Below are 21,422 nucleotides of genomic sequence, written 5' to 3'. Positions count from 1 at the left end.
TGAATTTAATTCGCCAAAATACGAATCAAATCATTGAAATTAAGTCATCAGCATGTATGATAATTACTGAACAAAACATATTGAAGAGTACTATTTCTCAATTAGAATCCCACATAAACCAGGGTGAGAGTAAAATAAAATTACTGAAATTAAATCTTCAATCAATAAATCAGTCAGCCATGAGCCGACCCATCGGGTTTTACGTCTAAAAATCAACTTCATATAAATTAAAACTTAATCAAGGAACTACGGGACAGAAAGAGCCGCAAAAAAATGTAATTTTTGCTGGTTTCCCAGCATTGACATCTTATAACTCAGAGAAGAGGAAATCTAAAGACAACTACGAAATTTTAAAAATTACCTCACTAATAAGTTCAGACCTACCGAAGCCAGTAAAAATATATAATTATAAATAAGCTTAAAAACTTACTTCAAACTGTAGTACAGGTCTTGATGGTATTACTACAAAAGCAATTAAATGCATCAAAGAAAAATTAATAATACCTTAAGCGACTGTTTTAACCAAGCCATAATTCAAAGACGTTTTCCGGACTCGTTAAAAATAGCGAAGGTAACTCCTATCTATAAGAGTGGCTCAAAATTTGAACCTGGTAACTATAGGCCAATTTCAGTTTTGCCAGTATTGTCAAAAATATTGAAGAAGATTTTACACACGAGATTAGAAAAATATTTAGACTCATTTAATTTTATTTCAGTGCGTCAATACGGATTTAAGCCAAAAAGTCTCTGTCAGCGACTATGGACCTAACTATTAAAATAAAACAGAACATTGACGCAAACAATATAGTTTTGGGAGTGTTTATTGACCTACAAAAGGCCTTCGATACCGTTTCTCACGAACTTTTAATAAAGAAATTAACATCCATTAACATTAATGGTAAAGCACTAGATATGCTGAAATAATATTTAAAAAATCGATAAATATTTCACAAATAGTTAAAATAGATAACCACGATAGCATTCCCTTACCAATTACATGTGGCATACCACAAGGTTCGATTCTAGGCTCATTGCTTTTTTTAATTTATATTAATAAATTACAAGATTTAAAGCTAAATGGTCACCTAACTCTTTATGCGGATGACACTTGTCTGTTTTATTTTGTTCCCTCTATATATGACATGATAGCGCAAGCACAAAATGAATTAAATAAATGGTTTCAATGCAATCTACTAAAAATAAATATATCTAAATTCAAAGCTCATAATTCATAACAAAATTATTCCACCACACGCTCCACTTAAAATTAACGGTGTTGTATTAGAACATAAAACCCACGAGAAATACCTAGGTTTGCGAATCGGCAGCTCTCTGAAATGGAATTATCACATCGACCACCTAAAAAATAAATTATCAGCACTTCTTAGATCTCTGCGTAATATTACTTCTTGCATTCCTCATAAATTACGCCACACCATCTACAACACGTTAGTAAAGCCGCACCTAATGTATTTAATAGAAGTATGGGGGAGTGCTTACAAAAATAAATTAGCGCCACTCCAAATTTTACAAAATAAATTCATTAAAACTATCTTTAACTATCCTTTTTTAATTTCTACAAATAAAATCTACGACGACACTAAAATAATTAATTTAAAACAATTATACTTTTATAATACGTGTATGTTCATCCGCAAAGCGCTACATAAAAACATAAATACAAATATTATAATCTCAACATCAAATCGCCACTATCCTAATAGACGAGCTAGCTATCTTGCCCTCCTGAAGATCCGAACAAATTATGGAAGGCGAACGGCAACATACGTTTCTATAACGGGAATAAATGTCTTTATACCTTCAAATGGCCAAGGCCGCAAGCGACCAATGGCTGAGCTCGGTGGGCTCTGATTGGCTCATTCGAATCGGATCAACAAGAGCTAAAACGCAAAAAAGGTGGATTTGTATAAAAAGCACGTAATTATTATTATTACTGATGGTGACACTTGTGGCTCCGTTCGGATCCACATACGGACGGTGGTGTGGCAATGGATCAACAAATACCAACCGGATCAACAAGTGAAAACGGATCAAATAATTACTAACTATATGGCACGTTTGATCAACATAGTGCCCATGGAGATATCTATATATATATATATATATATAGGCTATATAATATATATATAGGCTATATAATATATATATTATATAGCCCTCTAAAAAGAGTAAAAAGTGCATTTTTGAAGTGAAACTTCTTTAAGCGCGTTGCCAACTGCTAAGTCGTTGGTTAAATGCTCTAAGGCTAAGTCGGATGACAATCTAGTGCTAATTTCTCCGGTACTTTTTAAGTTATATTTTTGTAATATATGAAATAAAGTCATGAATATATATCTATACTAGTATCTATATTTATTACTTAATATTATAAAGCTGAAGAGTTTGTATGTTTGTTTGAACGCGTTAATCTCAGGAACTACTGGTCCGATTTAAAAAATTATTTCGGTGTTAGATAGCCCATTTATAGAGGAAGGCTATTATATCATCAGGGCTCAGGCTAAGACCAACAGGAGCTAAGCCACGTGGGTGAAATCGCGGGGCGCAGCTAGTTATTATTATGTATACCTATATATAAACTAGCTGCGCCCCGCGAAACTATTTGGTTATTTTATATAGGAAGGTACCTACAGTGGTGGACGTATAATTAGAAACACGTAACACAATGAAGTAGTCATCAAATTCATTTGACATTTGTGTATAATAACGTATTAGAGATTAAGCATTATTTCATATTATGTAATAGAACATCCGTTTATCTAGCTTTATAAGAAATTGATTAATTTTAATCAAACGTTAGTTTAAATTAATAAAATTTAACAACTTTAAGTGTAGTCTAATTTCCGAGTATTTTCAGTCTGGACAACAAATTAGAAACAGCATGGTTCGAGTGTTCTATAGTCAAAACCTATTAAAATGTCGTTAATATTTTTTTCTTCTACAAATATTTGCACCATTTTTTAAACATTCTATCTAAAAGTTTCTGAAAATTAATTAACTTTGCAATAAAAATGGGTAAAAGTAAGATTTGTGACCCATCAACAAGAAAAATACTTTTAAGTTTACATTTTGACAAAAGCTGGAGTTACAAGAAAATTGCAAATCATTTAGTGTTCGATAAAAAGATATTCAATGTTATAGTCTATTTCAAAAAGCATGGTACTTCTGATCAAGTGTCTAGAAAAGCTTGACCATGAAAAATCACTGCTCACGAGGATAGGCAAATGATTCTTTTGGCAAAGATGGATCCATTTAAAGGCTCAAATTCTATTATAAAATTAGGTTTTTCCGAAGATGAACCACGCCATTGTGTCGATGAGATCGATTTGCAGGTGGTAAGTCGAGGAAAAATTGTTTGTGAAAGTGGCCAGGAAAGTACAGCTTCTTATTAGGCAGTACAGGGAATGACGATATGCATTTACTAAGAAATATTGCTTGTGGACAGTCCGCCAGTGAAAAAGTTTTATTTTGGGACGAAACAAATTGTTTTGAGATTGTTATAATCTTTATAGACAACAACGGCTTTACAACGTCGTGGCTTAGTCTGTATGAGATTGTCACACGTTTGCAAAAACATATTTCCTAATAGAATTGGAACCCTTAAATGAAGAAGAAGAATTTGCCTATCCTCGCGAACAGTAGTTTTTCATGGTCGAGCTTTTCTAGGCACTTAATCAGAAGTACCTGCATGCTCTTTGAAATAAACTATAGCATTGAAAATATCTTTTTATCGAACACTCTAAATGATTTGCAATTTTCGTGTAACTCCAGTTTTTGTCAAAGTGTAAACTTAAAATTATTTTTCTTGTTGATGGGTCACAAATCTTACTTTTATCCATTTTGGTGCAAAGTTAATTAATTTTTAGGAAATTTTTGGATAAAATGTTTAAAAAATGGTGCAAATATTTGTAGAAGAAAAAAATATTAACGACTTTTTAATAGGTTTTGACTTTAGAACACTCGAACCATGCTGTTTCTAATTTGTTGTCCCGACTGAAAATACTCGGAAATCAGACTGCACTTAATGTTGTTTAATTTTATTAATTTAAGCTAATGTTTGATTAAAATTAAGCAATTTCTTATAAAACTACATAAACGGGTGTTCTATTACATATGAAATAGTGCTTTATCTCTAAAACGTTAATACACAAATGTTAAATAGACTTGATGACTACTTCATTGTGTTACTGTTTCTAATTAAACGTCCACCATATAAAATAACCAAATAGTTTCAATAAATGAGATTTATTTTCTAAAAGTTGAAAATCAACATGCAAACATCCTTTTACATGTTAGCAAAAGTTATTGAAGTAGGTATGCGATTTTCATCATTTTTTTTTTCGAAAACCTACTACAGATTTTTTTTTTAAATTATCGCCCATTGGTTTTATCGGAGTAAGGGGGCCCTTTTAACCTCGGGGCCCTGGGCTGCAGCCCATAAAGCCCATGGGTAGATCCGGCCCTGATCCGTAGAGTGATCGCGATGGAGCTGTGTGACTGCTACAATACATAAATTAGCATGACTATTATCTCTAATTAATTATCGTCTAAATTTGTCTGTTACAAATTGATATTTGTATATTAAATTAGAATCTAAACATTAATACGATTATTTAGTACTATTTTACTTACTAGTTGCTTATTATTCTAATATTATAATTAAATCTTTGTAATATATAAAATTATGCTTTAATTAAGCTAAAAGAGAACAAAAGAAAAATAAAGTCACTGCAAAATAGATGTTGTACTTAAATCATCCTTTAGAACATCTTCAGGGAAATTTTTCATCGGAACAGCGAGCATACTTTGTGAATAATATCGAAATTCTTCACTGGAGCGGACTCTTTGTGAAGTCTAAAATATCCGATTTATTGCTTAGACTGCATCTAACTGTAAATTCAAATCGACTATTGAGAGCGCCGTGCCACATTTTGGTGCGATATCAGATGCAGGCGAATCTGTGTTTGACTTTCCTATTTAAACTGTGGTAATACAAGATCTGAGTTCCCTGTAGAGATTTAAGCCTCGTTGAAATATGGATTACTCGCTCCCCCAAACGGGCCCGAGGCGTATACCTCTAAGCGATCTCTCCTCTGAAGGACACGCAGTACTTAAGGGCATGAGTGTTGTGATTCCCAGTTAGCAAGTGCTTGCTAACGTTGAGCTTTTTAATTAAACCTCGTAATAAACGCGGAGGGAAATTCGGTTTGGGCGAGTTATTGCCGTGATTGTAATTAATCACAATGTTTGCGTCTGTGTTGAGTTGTAGCAAATACAGTTTGTTTTCAAGGAAATAATAAAACCTGGATTATAAAATTATTAAGCTTTGTCTATATTTGATTGTGGCACCTGTTTTGGGGAATTATGTTGTATCTTATTTAGAAAATAATTAATAGGTATAATTTATAAAATCTGTCTCTCTTATAGGCCAGTAAGTGTAAAGATGAAAAATATAGTCAAATCGATATGTGACTATTTATAGTAAGCAGAAATACTGATGCAAGAATAATTTCTTATACTTTCAAAATTACAGCGATTCCTTCGGTAATATTTTTTTTTATCAAACTTATGTAGGTAAGAGTTATTGCGTGATGTATCAAGCATATTTGCTGCCACATATAATCTTTTTTATAACTTTATTATAAAGCATAATCCACGCTATTTTATCTAAATTATACGTAAATTAAGCAAATTCTCATGAACAATGCATTTTAATACACACACGGCGTGGTCTAGCCGGGGGCTTAAAGCTAAAATATAACAGTAAAATATTCTAAAAAAGAAACTTGTAATAAAGATTTAATAAGTCATGATGAAGCTAATCCATGTTGGTACAAGGTCGGGCAACTGCAGGTCGTGACCTCACGAACTCCACGGAGCTTTTCGTTTACATATGCAATTACGGTTTCACTATTCCCGGCAAATAAGTGCGCTTACAAAATTCAAGGCGCGCTTAAAACGAGGGATTTCATCCCACACGTCAATGGAAAGCAATCTGAGTTCATTCTTAATTCATGCATGTAGGTGAGTGTTTAATTAAATAAATAATACCGGTCGTTGAATGGGTATTTCAGAAAATCTCAGTTAAATAAGTGAAATCAAATGAGTGCGATGACTTTTTAGTTATTGTGTCATCGAGATACGTGAAATTCCATCAACATAAGTCCCCGTAAAAGATAAGTAATAACTTTATTACTTATATATTATACTATTATTTATTTAATAATTATAGTTAACTAATGTTTTAGTGGGTTATTTCATATTTGTTCTTTTAGGGAGTTATGTGAATTTGATGATATGATAGTTATTTCTAAATGTGTCTGGCAAGATGTAAGAACCATGAAAACTGTCCGGCTCTTGAGGTACCATCTTTTTATAGGTCCCCAAGTAACATATATAAAATTTAGCTTTTAAACTATAATGAAAGTTAGGTACTATTTTATACACCTTTACTGCCTGTTTCCTGCCAAAGCACAACCCAAACTTGATAGTCGCTGGTCGTTCTTATCTGTATAGGAGACATATACAGAGATACTTTCAACTTTTCTAAAATAAAGAATGTCTGGCCGTTGTGGGCTATATGGTTGTAGATATTTAATATTATATTGAGGATATTGTAACTGGTATTTATCAGTAAAAAATAATGTTATAGCTTGAAAATGTAACTTCTGTTTTTAATTACTTACCTATTTGTGATAGGCAATGAAAATTATTTTTCTTATTTTCGAAATTCAATAAGATATGAATCAGTATTACCTATACATAACCATAAGTATTACAAAGTAATTAATGTATTCTTTGGACATCAAAAAGCGAGTATTACAATTAAACTTTGAGTGAAACGTAAGTGTCGTCGTAAAAATATTACCAAGCCAATTTAAATGAATATCACATCGCTTTGAGATGGCTGAAAGCAATCAGGGTCGTAATAAATAAACTAAAGAACCTTCTAGACCCCTATTAGTTAATAGTCTGGGTGGTGCGCGAATGGAGTCGATGGTCACTTGAGACTGTTTGCGGCATTCGAAGCAGACTTCTAGACTCAAGTAAATGGCCTATGGGTTTATTTACTTAATAAATTGTAATTAGATAGTCTCGCAATTAAGCCAACTGTAACAACTCAAGCTTTGTTGTTATTTTGACTTGAACGTCTGATTTTTGTTCTCTATTATTAGATTGTGTTTTGTTGCGTATTTAATGTTAAGCTTATGTAAATTGAATTTGAATAAGACGCAATTAAGTTCTATCTAGTGATCCCAAAACAATTTAAATTGTTGTTTATTGAATTAAATTTTTTACTCTAAAAATGTGCCTGCTTACCGTCTCACTACCGTAAGACTAGGAAAATAGTTCATAAAATAAATTAGTTGGTTTCCTCGACTTTGATGAGTTCACCTAGTACTAAGTAGGTACTAAGTTAATACCTAAAAAGTAATACCATATCTGAAGTTGAAATTCTTAAGTAAATTGCGTTTTGCCAGGCACTCAGAAAACATCTCATCTGCACAAATTAAAACAAAATGAAGTCAAAATTGTACAATAAATTTTCAAAATCTAGTTAGCGTTAACTATTTAAAATTATACAACTAACCTACATCCATACTAATATTATAAATGCGAAAGTAACTCTGTCTGTCTGTTACTCAATAACGCCTAAATTACTGAACAAATTTTCATGAAATTTGGTATGGAGATATTTTGATACCCGAGAAAGGACATAGGCTACTTTTTATCCCGGGAAAATGACGCAATCCCGGAAATCCCATGGGAACGGGAAGTTTGAGTTTGTATGAGTGTTTTTCTTTGACTGCGCGGACGATGCCGCGGGCGGAAACCTAGTATTTAATAATTATTTAACATTTATTCATTGCATTATAATACTTCAAATATGTCAATTATAATTTACAATGATAATTAAAAAATAATAATTTGCGTAGCTTTCAGATCATATGAAACCAGATGTTGGTCAGTTTATTTAGAGCGAATGCTACAAAATGGCCGTTGACAAATGGCATATTTAACCAGCTCCTATTGGCTGGGCGAGTTATCCGAGTATCCGAATGAATTGCTTTATGATTTATGAATAGAGTTTAACAATCTATTGTCAAAATGTTAGTTGTTACTACTTCATTAAATTCTGATCAAGTGATCAACACCTGTTTGTTTTATTACATTAGGTTAGCTCATTAAGATGTATGTATAGGCACAGGTAAAAAGATACTTTTTCTGCATGACTAAATTCTGTCAATCAGAAAAGTTATCTTTTTACCTGATCAATCATAGAAAAATTAATCTTGTTTTGTTTTCTATCATAGATGACCTTTCTGCAACACAATAAACTCAGTTAAACAAATCTTCATTAAACGATTTAAACTTTATTAACGTTACGAGAGCGATTTTATTGAACATTGCCGTTTGAAATGAGTATAGTAGGTATAATAAAATACCCTTGTAAGGCTAGTTAGTTATGCTTAAAGTGGGGCACGACTCACGAGCATCTATCTGTTTAGTTACCGAGTTGTGTAGCACACAGGAAAGTTTGAACGGAGGCAAGAGTACATAACTCAGCAGTGCTGACGATGCTACGGCACTTAAGTAGAAATTCGCGGATCCGCCAAAACTTTTAGCGCTTACCTATCTTTAACGAGCATTATTCCAGTACTGCTTGTTTATAAACTAATTCAGACGTCAAACTGTCATAAAGCTGTTCTCGTTGTAAATTACCTATTTCGCAATCGAAAACTTTATACATAACGCTCTGTTTGCATCCTAAAAATCACCTTTAACATTAGGAAGAAATACGTTTAATAATATGAGTCTATGCTTAATTTCAGTTCGGTTTCGAACTTATTTTTTCCTTTCTCAAGTCTGAACTTCTTCAATATAAAGTTTATAAATATACTGATTGATAAGTATCCATGTGCCTATAATTGATTGTGAAAGCTTTTCCTACACAAACATTTTCTGTACCATATAAAAAGTTTTAGACTATGCAGCATACCTTTTAACTAAATCTATTGAAAGACACCTTAAACAAGCTAAAATGATAACGTCTTTAGACGTAACTGCAATCAATTGACCTAAATATATCTCGTTAATTCAGCTTTATATGGAAACGCTCCTCGTGTAATCTTATAAGCTCGAGAAGCACAGCTCAGATGATGGCTATCAATAAACGTCAAAGGAAAGTGGATATGTGACGTATGTGCTCAGTTACTAACACATATCATTTTCATTTTCCTATAAATACCACAACACCTACATAATCTGGTAAAAGCTTATTAATATCCCAAAATATTACCACCTACGCACTCCGAACAATGAATTAATGAATTTTTTCACATAATCATGTATTTAAACACTAGCTTCCGCCCGCGACTCCGTCCGCGCGGAAAAATTAAGAAAAATTAAGATTTTTTTTTTCTACGTATTTTTCCGGGATAAAAAGTATCCTATTTTATGCCCAGGATAATAAGGTATAATTATACCAAGTTTCATCGAAATCGAACCGTTAGTTTTCACGTGATGCCTGAACATACAGACAGACAGACAAAAATTTTTTTAATCACATATTTGGGCTTGGTATCGATCCAGTAACACCCCCTGCTATTAATTTTTTCAATATTTTCAATGTACAGAATTGACCCTTCTACAGTTTTTTTTTATACGTATAGATTATATAGATTTCATACAATTTTAAAAGCCCACATTAAACACAAAATCGTGGCCAATATGTAGCAGAGCGGATTTATCCAATTCAAGTAATCTAATAGAAACTTGGTGGTTTACGCCTTTATAATAAAGAGGGGTGTGAAACTGAATGCTGAGCTTTAAACTTGGACTATTTACGACGCCATTATGATATTATAGTGATGTAACAATCTCACGGTCTGCAGTAACTTGCGTCGTAAATACGGGCAAAGCTGCCGACTCTTTAGTACCACCTGCGCTTGCCAACCCAGTCATTGTCTAATTGGAAATATATTCTTTTAAAGGCAGTCTTACCGAAGTTTGTTCGATTATTACAAACCATTTTGTTTGAGATAATGCTCCCAATAAACAAGGAATATTTAAAGCTTGACTATTAAATATGTTGTAGCGTCTTACATGGATATTATAGAGGTTAATCCCCTTGGTAAATTGGAAATGCATCATAAAAGACACGAATTAAACCATGCATGTTACGGTAGAACGGACTTTGCAACAACCAAATTGAAAAATAATAATGAAAAGAGTAAACTTATTTTAATAAACATTCGGTACGAATTCAGAATCTTCCGACGTCTACGGAACGCCGTTTAGAAATAGTTCACTGATTAAGAGCTAGACCTACTTTCAAAGATAATATATTAGATAAAATCTTCCATTTTTAAAGAAGCGCAATTTCTTATTTAAACAAATTGCACACATGTGACTAAGGTGCACGACGACAAGATATAAAATCTCTACGACTACGTTTTAATTAAGGAGTGGAGTATTCAAAGGCCGCAATAACGAAGCTCGTAGAACTAACCTGCGTAAGTAACTAAGTAGAAGTTGCTTGCTCTATTCACTTTCAAGCCACATTCGTTACTATTAATGTAATCTGCGATCCTATTCAATATGGTTACAAATAGCAGTAGAAGTTCACATGTGATACTATAAATTATTAGCTATAGCACAGTTATAGTTCGTTTTTATGATATAAACTCAACATTGCTTATATTATACTGCATTCATATGATTTTATATGAACAGTTCATTACTATTCATAGAACTCGTCTGAATTTGATTTCCCACATTTGTAATTTAAAATATCTAAAATATAAAACATCGGTTTTTAAATATTCTATAATATCCGTATCCAAATTAATGGAAATTTTATTATTTATAACTCCAATGTGTGTCACTGCTATGACAAACAATACATCGTTGGAGGGATTTGATTTCAATCTGCCTTAAAAACTCTACCCAAAAGTTTCATACGCTATCAATAAAATTTACAATTAAATAATTCAGTTTTATCACAAAATTGACAATAAGATTAATCAATTTATTGTGTTTAAAGGTTTAAACATAATTGATTGATTTAAACCACTGATGCCAAGAATCAGAGATTATATAGCAATACTTAAAGTATACCGTTAAAAGAAAAATAAAGTTAAAAGTACTCCAACTGAATATAAGGTGGCACTCTTGTTGCCGTAAGACCCTTTTATGTAAATCTTGAAAGATGTGACCGGATTGTCAATGAGACAGCGCAATTACCTTGATGAATACGGGTTCGCATTTCGTAACTTTAGTTAACATCAAACGTAATGATAACTTTCACTGGATACATATTTACTAGGTTTCCGCCCGCGGCTTCGCCCGCGCAGTCAAAGAAAAACGCATAGTTCCCGTTCCCGTGGGATTTCCGGGATTGCGTCATTTTCCCGAGATAAAAAGTAGCTTTTGTCCTTTCTCGGGTATCAAAATATCTCCATACCAAATTTCATGAAAATTGGTTCAGTAGTTTAGACGTGATTGAATAACAGACAGACAGACAGAGTTACTTTCGAATTTATTATAATATTAGTATGGATTCTAATTCTTTGCATGTTTCGATATCACTAATAGAATATTTTAGAATCAAATTGTGTTTATCTACAGCTGAACAGGCTTGACAGCCTGTTATTGAAATGTTTAGTTTCCGCAGTCAGAGTATGTTTATTAAAATAAATATATTGCCTAAGTACATTTCAGAACATTTACAATTTTCAATTTGTAAATTCGTATATTATAATGCAAGAAGAGCAAATTTACATTTATAAAGAAAATATAATATAATACAAATAGGATATAGATTAATAATAAAAATAGGATATTCTTTTACAAAAATATAGAAAGAAGCATTCGGGTTTTTAATCAATTTAACAGCCAATAATTAAAACGGACAGGCAGTCGTTTTCGCTACTTCGCCGTCTATTCGTTAAAGCAGACTGAAATAAATAAAAACTAAGCTCGCAAAACCTACGTTGTAGGTATCCTTTTTTTGAATCCTTGGTCTTGGGATAAAGGGAATGCCGTAATCCTTTGTTTATCCCTTTAAAATATAAAACCGGCTTACTAAATAACTGAAACTTTTTTAGTCAGACGCCTATACCGTAATGTTGGATTTTAATCCTTTTAATTATTAGTATTTTATGTTAAGGTATTACAACATTGATACTAGATACTATTGTTATACAAAAGGCAACATTATTTTTTGTCATAATATTATGAACGCATGATCGCATACAGTTATTTTGAACGTTTCAATCCGAATAATTTTCAGTCGCCACAAGCAGATTACGATTTCAATAGCACATCGTCATTCATTACAACGCTGTGGAATTTGTTTTATGTGCAAAATTTAAAGAAAGTATGATATTTAAATTATTTACGAAAAATTCAAGCTATATTATATACCTAGTTATGGAGAACCTGACTGTTTGAGTTACTAGCACCTTCTAGAACGTGCCAAGTCTAAGATATTTAATAAAAATCAAGAATTATAAAACTCGGCACGAAGTTCAAGGCCCGAAGCCTATATCCACATTGCTATTCTTATCTGCACACTGTCAGGTAGGTAATTTTGTTAAAAGTAACATGTAACATACTAACAATGTTTGAATTGTAACAAAATGCTATTGTGCGCTACTTTGAATAGTCCTTTTACTGCCAATGAATGCCAGTACGGCATTGTATGCCTTAGCTAAATATAGATATAAGATATATAACGATATACCTATTCATAGTACATTCATGCAACACAATCTCTATAATGTATAAGTCATATATTTTTTTTAATATAGGTAGCTTCCGACATTGTAAGGTAACCGCGACTAACATGAACATCAAACATTAATTCTTTTTACAATGATGATTTTATAAATTTATTAAGATATAGTTTTTAATATTATTTCGAACAATATTTTAATTTTAAATTAAGTATATGTATAACTTTTAAATTACTTACATATTATATTAAATTACTTACATAATTACTTAGATATTCTGGCAGCATTTTATAATCTGTATTTCATGACTGTCAAAACGCGCGACAATGGCGGGAACGAAAAAAAATCTTAAAATAAATATTGTCTCATGAAATTTCGTGGGCATAATGTATTTTTAAATAAATAATGATTATTTTGAAGGAAAAAATTTGAATATTTTAAAAAACAAATTGTATTCGTATAAAAAGACAAAAATAGCAATCACCTTAGATTATAAAATAAATTAATTAAAAAGAAATATTAATACATACAAAATATAAAAGTATGTGCAATGTACATAACCGAAATAAAGGAACTCTCAAAAATGTAAATTTATATTTATTTTGTATTGTTTCAGCTTACCATGAAAGTGCTGACGTGTTGACACCGACAAGTATAACGTTGAAAAGCACCACAACGGTTTTGGGAAACTTCATTAAAAGATAGTTTGTGAAAGAGAAAAGTTTGTTTGAGTAAAGTGGTGAACAAAGGAAGCATGCGGCAGGGAGGCGCAGGTGGATAGCATGACAGCGTTTGCCACAGCGGCCTGATGGCGCTAGTGCGCCGTATTCTAGGCGACGCCCAGGTAAATGTATTGTTTAATGGAAATTTACTACACTTTTCGCTTCACTTTTCCACAGGAAAAAGATAAGCTTAAAGTGTTAAATTATTGAACGTATTTAAATACACAATGAAAAAATAAAGTATTAATTAAAACAGTATATATCCATTACGCCAAGCGATGGAAGGTGTCGGGAACTGAATAGACTCTGTTTAGATTAATAGACAAAGATAAGGCATCGACGGAAGGCTGTTAAAACGTAATGCTGTTAATATAAAGGCCCATGTTTATGAAATGAACTCATAGAGCGTCCATAATTCTTATCTTAAATGGGACAGAAGGGTATTGTTTTTATGACTGCTTTATTAAATATCGCTGGCATTGTGGCCTAGATGTTGAACAAATTAGATTCCATAGCGTGATTAATAGCATTTAGACTGTAGAAGTAACTTTCTATATTAATTTTATGAACCTGTTTTCTTTGGTCGATTTATTGTAGTTGTTTAGTATTTATTTGACTTTTATTTGTCCTTTAAACATAGACAAAAGACATTATAATATTATGAAATTAGAATACTTTTGCCGTTACGAAACATAACTATAATTTATTCGTACATTTGGTATAAATTCTTCGTTAAATCTGATACATAAAAATAATATATTTGCTCGTTACCTACATAATCGAAGCGATTCATCCTCGAATTATAATATTTTACAAAAGAGCTTGTAATTCGACGATATATTGTCTCGCTTACGTATTCTATTGCCGTCAATTACATAATATTTGATTCAGGTGATAAAATGGGTGTAAAATATTAATAAAATGTTTTTGTGTAGGCGAAACTTCGCAAAATGGTCGATGAACAAGTATCAGTGGGAACAAGAGTGGAAACTGAAGCGGAGCCAGAGCCCGCTGATCCTCTCATCACACCAGCTTGTTCGGCGCTCGATAGATCAGATTTAGATAGACCAGTTCCTCCAGAAAGACGTCTCTTAATTAGAACACTTGACAAACCGCGAAATGGGGCGCTAAATGGCGATCGAGAAGCAACACTCAATAGAACGACACGACTATCGATTAGGAACGGGAAAGACAATCCATTTATTGGTAAGTTACCTTAGCAACTTTAAATTTCATTAATTACTTACTTCCCTTTGAAGAAAGCATGTCTAAATGGATCAAATAGTTTCTTCCCCAGATGATGACAATAAAGAAAATCAAACAAATGGGAAGCTTGAATCTCCTATAAAATGGAATCAAAATGGAAGCGACAGTGGGACATATGCAGAAATAGGCAATAGTAACACAAGTGATAAGAATCCTTTAGACCCAGCCGATAGTTCCGAAGAAGAAGTTCCTTTACCTGACGCGACTTCGCCTGGAAGAAGTAGCGATGGACCTGAACCCAGAGCTGATATCACAGCCACGCTCGATGGAGGTAACAAACACTATATTGAGTCTATTTATCGGTAATGTGATATCGAGACTATAAGCTGTCTATTTAAAAATATGTAAGAATAGTTATTATTTGTGAAAACGTTTGAAAAGTAAATAACCTAACGAATTATTATTCACCAAAACATGTAAAATATTACGATAACTTAAATTTAAGTTAGCCCCTTTATATAATACATATAACTTTGATAGATATAATTTCAAGACAAAATCTAAAACAGAGTTCAGTCAAAATTATTTTATAATATAATAGTGCAAGAAAAATATAAACTAGCTATTTGAGTTAGATACTGTAATACGAGAGATAATAGTTGCTAACTAGTCCGGCTGGAATGTTTGTGTTCTGGATGAAGTAAGTTCCGAGCTAGTTGAAAATTCTTCAACGTTGCTGCTACGAGATATTATGAACGTCACTAATGTCTCGGATGAGCTGCCGTGAATACAAACTATATTAGCGTCCGTGTAATAGTGACACACAGCGCTTAAATTTTCCTCGTTTTGATTTAAATATTTTGGAGCATAGCAGATTTAGATTATCGATATCTTTGACGCAAAGTTGTTGAATGTTTATGACACCTTTAACAACGCGTTCCAACCGCTCCAGTATTAATTCCACGGAATCGTTTCATATATAAATCAAAACGCGTTCAAAATTAAGACATTAAATAATAAATACCTGTAGTTCATTGGTTCTACGCAGTTCGCTTCGTAAATTAATTTTAAAATAATTGCCAAAGTTCAAGAACTTGATTTCCCTGTCAAACATCTTAAAATTTTACAATATAAAAAAGTGAATTTTCTCCATACTTTTACTGAAACATTATTTTTGTATTAGGCACTTTTCATACATTGTCTGTGTCTCCGTAGTCCCAGTGCACTAATGAGACTGCTGCCTTGGGGAATAAGCTCATTTGCACTAACTGCACAGCCAGCAAACTTTACAATAAAGAGACTCTTCGTCTGATGTTGTAATTTGTCACTTAATAATCATAACTTTCTTAATTAGCTTCTAATATTATCGAACATCTCGATGTTGTTCGAAGTTTTCTTTGGAAAACACTTTGTTGAGTCGTTTTCTTTAATAATTATCTTAAAAATATCTCTCGCTGCAAAAGTATGAAGCAAAAAAAGTATTCTAATTGAATAGGTTCGCTTCCTTGAAAAATACAAAACCGTGTATTCTGATTTCTCTGTTACTTTACGACGATTATATACGCGTATTTTAACTGAAAATCTCCATCTCATAAAGCATAACGTGCATACCATTGTCACAAAAGCAATAACAATTAAAATGTATTGTACTATGGTTGTACATATTTTTGTCACACCTAATATGGACTGCAATCAAATCCTATACACCTGCGCTTGTGCCACACTGCGTGATACATTCAAATATAATCGATTTGTCTGGACGAGGCCAGCCGCGGCTTTCGTGACTAAGAGAAGTTTCGTATTATAACGATGTTTACGTCCCCATAACCAACTCCATTTATATCTTTCCTTTAACTGAAACTATACTACTTTAGATAATGTATGGGACATGGGTGTCACTATTGTAACACCGAAATCAATAATACGATAAAATGAATGAGATGTTTATAATATTATAATTTAATTCAAAAACTTCTATCGTTTCATATTCGTAGCAAATATTATTCAGTCGTTAACAAGTGATAACTGCGTTAAAAACAACCGACTTCAAACTTGCATTTGCAAAAATGCCCATAAAATATCCGAATAAAATTTTTATGGGACCAATTCGACACCATCCCGCATCGAACAAAAAAAGAATCACGTAAATCGGTTCAGAAACCTCGGAGTAATCGGTGTACATACATAAAAAAAAGAAAAAAAATACATACCGGTAGGTAAGTATCAATCGCATTTTCCTAGATCGAGCACATCTTCAAGAAATATATTTCCAAAAATAAAACTCGTTAAACTTCACGAGACTCAAGTAAGTGTGTAAACATTCGCCATTCGCTCCTTATACACGTACATTTCTACTTGAAGTTTCAAGTACGAAAAAAGCATACGATCATATTGACAGCACTAAATTATGTATGTAATGTATGCTACTGAATAACTTATAGTCGATTCTTTTTTTAGTAGCTATGAAGAGGGTCTAGATTTTTTATTCATATTGTAGAATGACGTGCTTTATCGTTCTTACTTTATAATGTTGTGCTTTGATACTCTTGACATTGACCCTTTATGTATTGTATAGGTATAAGTAATATGCTTGAGTGAACTTATGAAACTACAAATGGACTTACCTAATGGAATGGAAAAATAATGATCAATGTTCTGTAATGTATTTAATTCATAATAAGATATCGTTATGTACCCAGTATCGTACAGCGTACTAAAGTGATTGTATGAATTAATTTATATCTATTGTATAAATAACGATTGAATGTAGAAATTAAAACCCTAATAACATCAAACCAAATAATGAGGGGGTAATATATGATTCTGAAAATATTTGTACATTACATCTCTGGCCTACATATATACGTTTGGTAAACATGATAATGACAGGCAATATGTGATCCTGAACATATATTTCCTACATATACATTTGGCATCAGACGCGGCGTCCCCCGGCGGCCGCTCGGACCGGTCCCGGCAGGAGGACGTGCCCGCGTCCCCCGGGATGCTCACCGCCGCGCAGATGGCTCGCCGCCTGCGGCTGGAGAACGAACGATTACAGGTGATCTTGTTATTTGTGTGTATTGTTAGTTTAATATTTTATTTTAGGTATGGATGATTGGGTAACTAATAACTTCGGACTATATTGACATTCTTAAACTCATTTTTAGTTTTATATAATTTTAGAAAGTAATTTATTTGATTAATTGTATGTAATTTAATTGTATGAGCAGTGGTGGCTCAGTGGTGAGACCTCGTACTTCGAATCGATAAGTCCGTGGTTCGAGACCAGGCGAGCGCGCAGGAAATAAATTGATTTTTCAATTTATCTGCGCATGTTGTAACATCACCACTGCTCGAACGGTGAAGGAAAACATCGTGAGGAAACCGACATGTCGAAGTATTAAAAAGTTCGACGACATGTATCATCCGCCAACCCGCACTTGGCCAGCGTGGTGGATTATGACCTGTACCCTCATAGGAGGCCCGTGTCCCAGCAGTGGGAACGTATATAGGCTGATGATGATGATGATGATGATGATGAGAAAGTAATTTAGACCAAGCAAATTGAGCACTTGCACACAAACCGAGCAGCCTCTCGAAGCAATTGCTGCGTGAATTGATCCATCTATTGACTAGTTTTTTTACTCATCGGGGAAAAGACTAGGTAATTTCAATGAAATTCCGCTGAAAATTTGAATTGAACATTTTAACATACGATAAATGCATACACTCATAATTTACAACGATATCAAATTGCTACTTACACGTTAAACATGCATGCATCAATTACGCATCGCATGCACGATGCGATGTTTATTGTTCACAGATAATCTATAGACGCTACAATTACGTAGCACACACAAGAACACACGTAGCCGTAGCGCGTGCTCGCGTGACTACGATATTTCAGGCGTCGCATGTGCTACGTACGAGTCGAAAGTTAACGAATCGATAGCAATTAATCTTGGGTACAGGCAGAGTTCTACGTGCAGTGGAGGCTCACTGGTTAGGACCTCGGACTTCAAATCAATAAGACCGGGGTTCGAGACCAGGTGAGCGTGTAGAAAATAAATAGCTTTTTCAATTTATCTGCTCATGTGAATAACATCACCACTGCTAAAACGGCGAACGAAAAACATCGTGAGGAAACCGACATGTCGAAGAATCAAAAAGTTCGACGACATGTGACATCCGCCAACCCGCAGTTGGCCAGCGTGGTGGATTATGGCCTGTACCCTCATAGGCCCGTGTCCCAGCAGTGGGAACTTATGGGCTGATGATGATGATGATAACAGGCGGAGTTAACGCGGGTTCGTCGCTTGCTGGTAGCAGCAGTGGAGCGCGGAGAGGCGGGCAACGCGCTGGTCGAGCGCCAGGAGGGACAGGACGTGGCGCTCGACCCGCAGCAGCTGGAGAAGGAGCTGCTGCTCGCGAGGGAGGCTGTCAGCTGTAAGTATGCTATTACAGGGTACACGGGGACACAACTAACCGCAGTTTACAAGACATAAACAAGTTCACAATATTACCATTTCTAGTTTACCTACATGATACATCCAACAAGTCGCTCACACTACAAGCATATCAAAAATTAATGCTAATATTTTAAGTGTGCTCTGACGAAGTCGATTAAAGATTAAACAAATTAGAAGCTTTGATAATTAACATAAGTAATTCCTTTCAAGTAATTGGAATCGTCAGAAGTTTCTAAAATTTTGACATAAGGCATTTTAATATAAAGTCTTCCATAAAGTAGTTTTTCATTTCATGTATCAAAAATTTCATTGAAAATTGTTATGTTTATCTACCTACTTACATACTTAAAATAATTTCGCACATGTCAAATAATAATTTGTAAATGTCCATTATGCATGGGACGTGAAATTAACTCAAGTAATTTTACACATATAGAACATCATATGACACTTTAATAAACCGTAGTAATATTTGGATAAAGTGGCCAATATGAATAGCACGAGTGAATTTGTTTTCGGGTCACGTAGCCGTGGGTTGGTTTGTAACTTCCACGGACATTTTCTCTAATGTCATTACCTTCACGAAAATCGAACTCAATAAGCCTTAAGAACTCCTAACTATTTATATGCAATGTGACCATTGAAGCTCATATTCAGTTAAGCGGTTATATCGTTCGAAGTTTTGTATTTTTTATAGATGAAATGTATTAGTTTTTTGAGAATATATAAATTTAAAAGTATTAAATTAAGACTATTTTTATTTAAACTTTTCTCATATCACTTGGAAATAGCAGCCTAGCCTAGCAGAGGTAATTAATATAGTGAAATAACAATGAATTTATGTAATACAACTAAGTACACTTTCATGTAGCACATTCACATCATTTGCAATTCCATGTTTTAAATTCAAATAAAATAATAAAATCCCCCGAATTGATCGAATACCGTGACACATAATACTATATATTTTATTAACCAGAAATGATTAAAGTAATTCCATATAAAATTATTTTTATCTAAAATCGCCTCTCCGAATCATTGAGAGCAATGCAATTATCAATACATGTATTTCGAGGAAAATATTATCGTTTCAATACATATGAAATTTTATAAATTAAATTTAAATGCAATTCATTTTGTATGTAATAATATTCTGTGTGCTGGAATACCGTAATCATGCTACGCTCTATAAAATACCGATCAAAGGATGCTTATCAACGCAAGTGAGGCTCACTAATCGCTAAGCGGGTTTATTGTCCTTTACAGCTAACTTACTGCACGAATATTATATTAATTTTGTAACGGTGTTTTATAATTAAATCAATCTTCACTTTCAACAATAGCTTCATGGAAAAAATATTAGTTTAAATTAGAAATTAAACATTCCGTACGAGAAAACGAAATGCTTGGAAATTACTTAATTCAATTTTACACTAACCGCAATAATCGATAATGGAAATTGGTTTTCCGCATTTATATTCAATGATGCTAACGTTTGCAATTTTATCTTCAATAATATAATAAAAAAACAATCTGAATAAAAATGTGAGTGCTCACAAACAGAAAAAGTAGCGATGTCTCTGTTGACCCAAACGTTCTAAAAACAATATAAGACGTACAACGAGGGTGTAAACGTTTTGTTATTGTGCCAAATGTGCTGCTTTATTTTGGTGCTTATGGTGGAGGCAATAAAGTTTAAAAGAGGAGATGTGACCGCAATTGCTTATGCTCTTCTAGTTTCACAAAGATATAAGAAGTATCTGCATTGTGATAGTATAACAAAGGACACACAAGTGGACATTGGACACTTTGTGAAGATTTTAAATCTCCTAGGATTGGAATTTAGTCCTCAACGAACTAGTTGTCGCACGATTTTATATATCAAGATTCTTACTTTAAGATTTACTCCAGACATTTAGAAAGAAATTATTAGTTGTTAGAGAGAATTACAGTGTATTATTATTTGATTGGAAACTTAGTTTAACTAATACCGTTGTTAAGTCACTTGTTTATTAATGTGTGACACAAGTTCATTGTTCGTAATTTATATGAGTTATAATCTTGGTTATAATTAATATACTTAAAATAATTAAATTAAAGTTTTATGATTTGAACATAAGAGTAGATATGATTATAAACATTTGAAAAAAGATATAATATTTTAATTGTAAGATGAAGCTTACTTTTAGATGATATTTATTGACTAGAACTAGATGATACCCGCAAATTTGCTTCCATGACAAGGTTTTTGTGTTATTTAA

General features: G+C 33.1%; 1 protein-coding gene across 7 annotated transcripts in view; it reads left to right on the top strand.

Moving 5' to 3' along the window:
• Window positions 1-21,422, top strand: part of LOC123696219 (kazrin) — an 82,143-nt gene that overhangs the window by 38,847 nt on the left and 21,874 nt on the right. For all 7 annotated transcript variants that reach the window (XM_045642286.1, XM_045642285.1, XM_045642287.1 and 4 more), the window contains exons 2-6: window positions 13,375-13,602; window positions 14,416-14,686; window positions 14,766-15,017; window positions 17,626-17,747; window positions 18,985-19,138. In XM_045642286.1, coding sequence (XP_045498242.1) covers window positions 13,567-13,602; window positions 14,416-14,686; window positions 14,766-15,017; window positions 17,626-17,747; window positions 18,985-19,138 — 835 coding nt within the window. In that variant the 5' untranslated portion in view covers window positions 13,375-13,566. The remainder of the gene's footprint in view (window positions 1-13,374; window positions 13,603-14,415; window positions 14,687-14,765; window positions 15,018-17,625; window positions 17,748-18,984; window positions 19,139-21,422) is intronic.

The sequence above is a fragment of the Colias croceus genome, chromosome 12 (assembly GCF_905220415.1).
Source record: "Colias croceus chromosome 12, ilColCroc2.1".
Classification (NCBI taxonomy): domain Eukaryota; kingdom Metazoa; phylum Arthropoda; class Insecta; order Lepidoptera; family Pieridae; genus Colias; species Colias croceus.
Note: the sequence above shows the minus strand (reverse complement) of the source record. Positions and strands in the feature narration are given on the sequence as shown.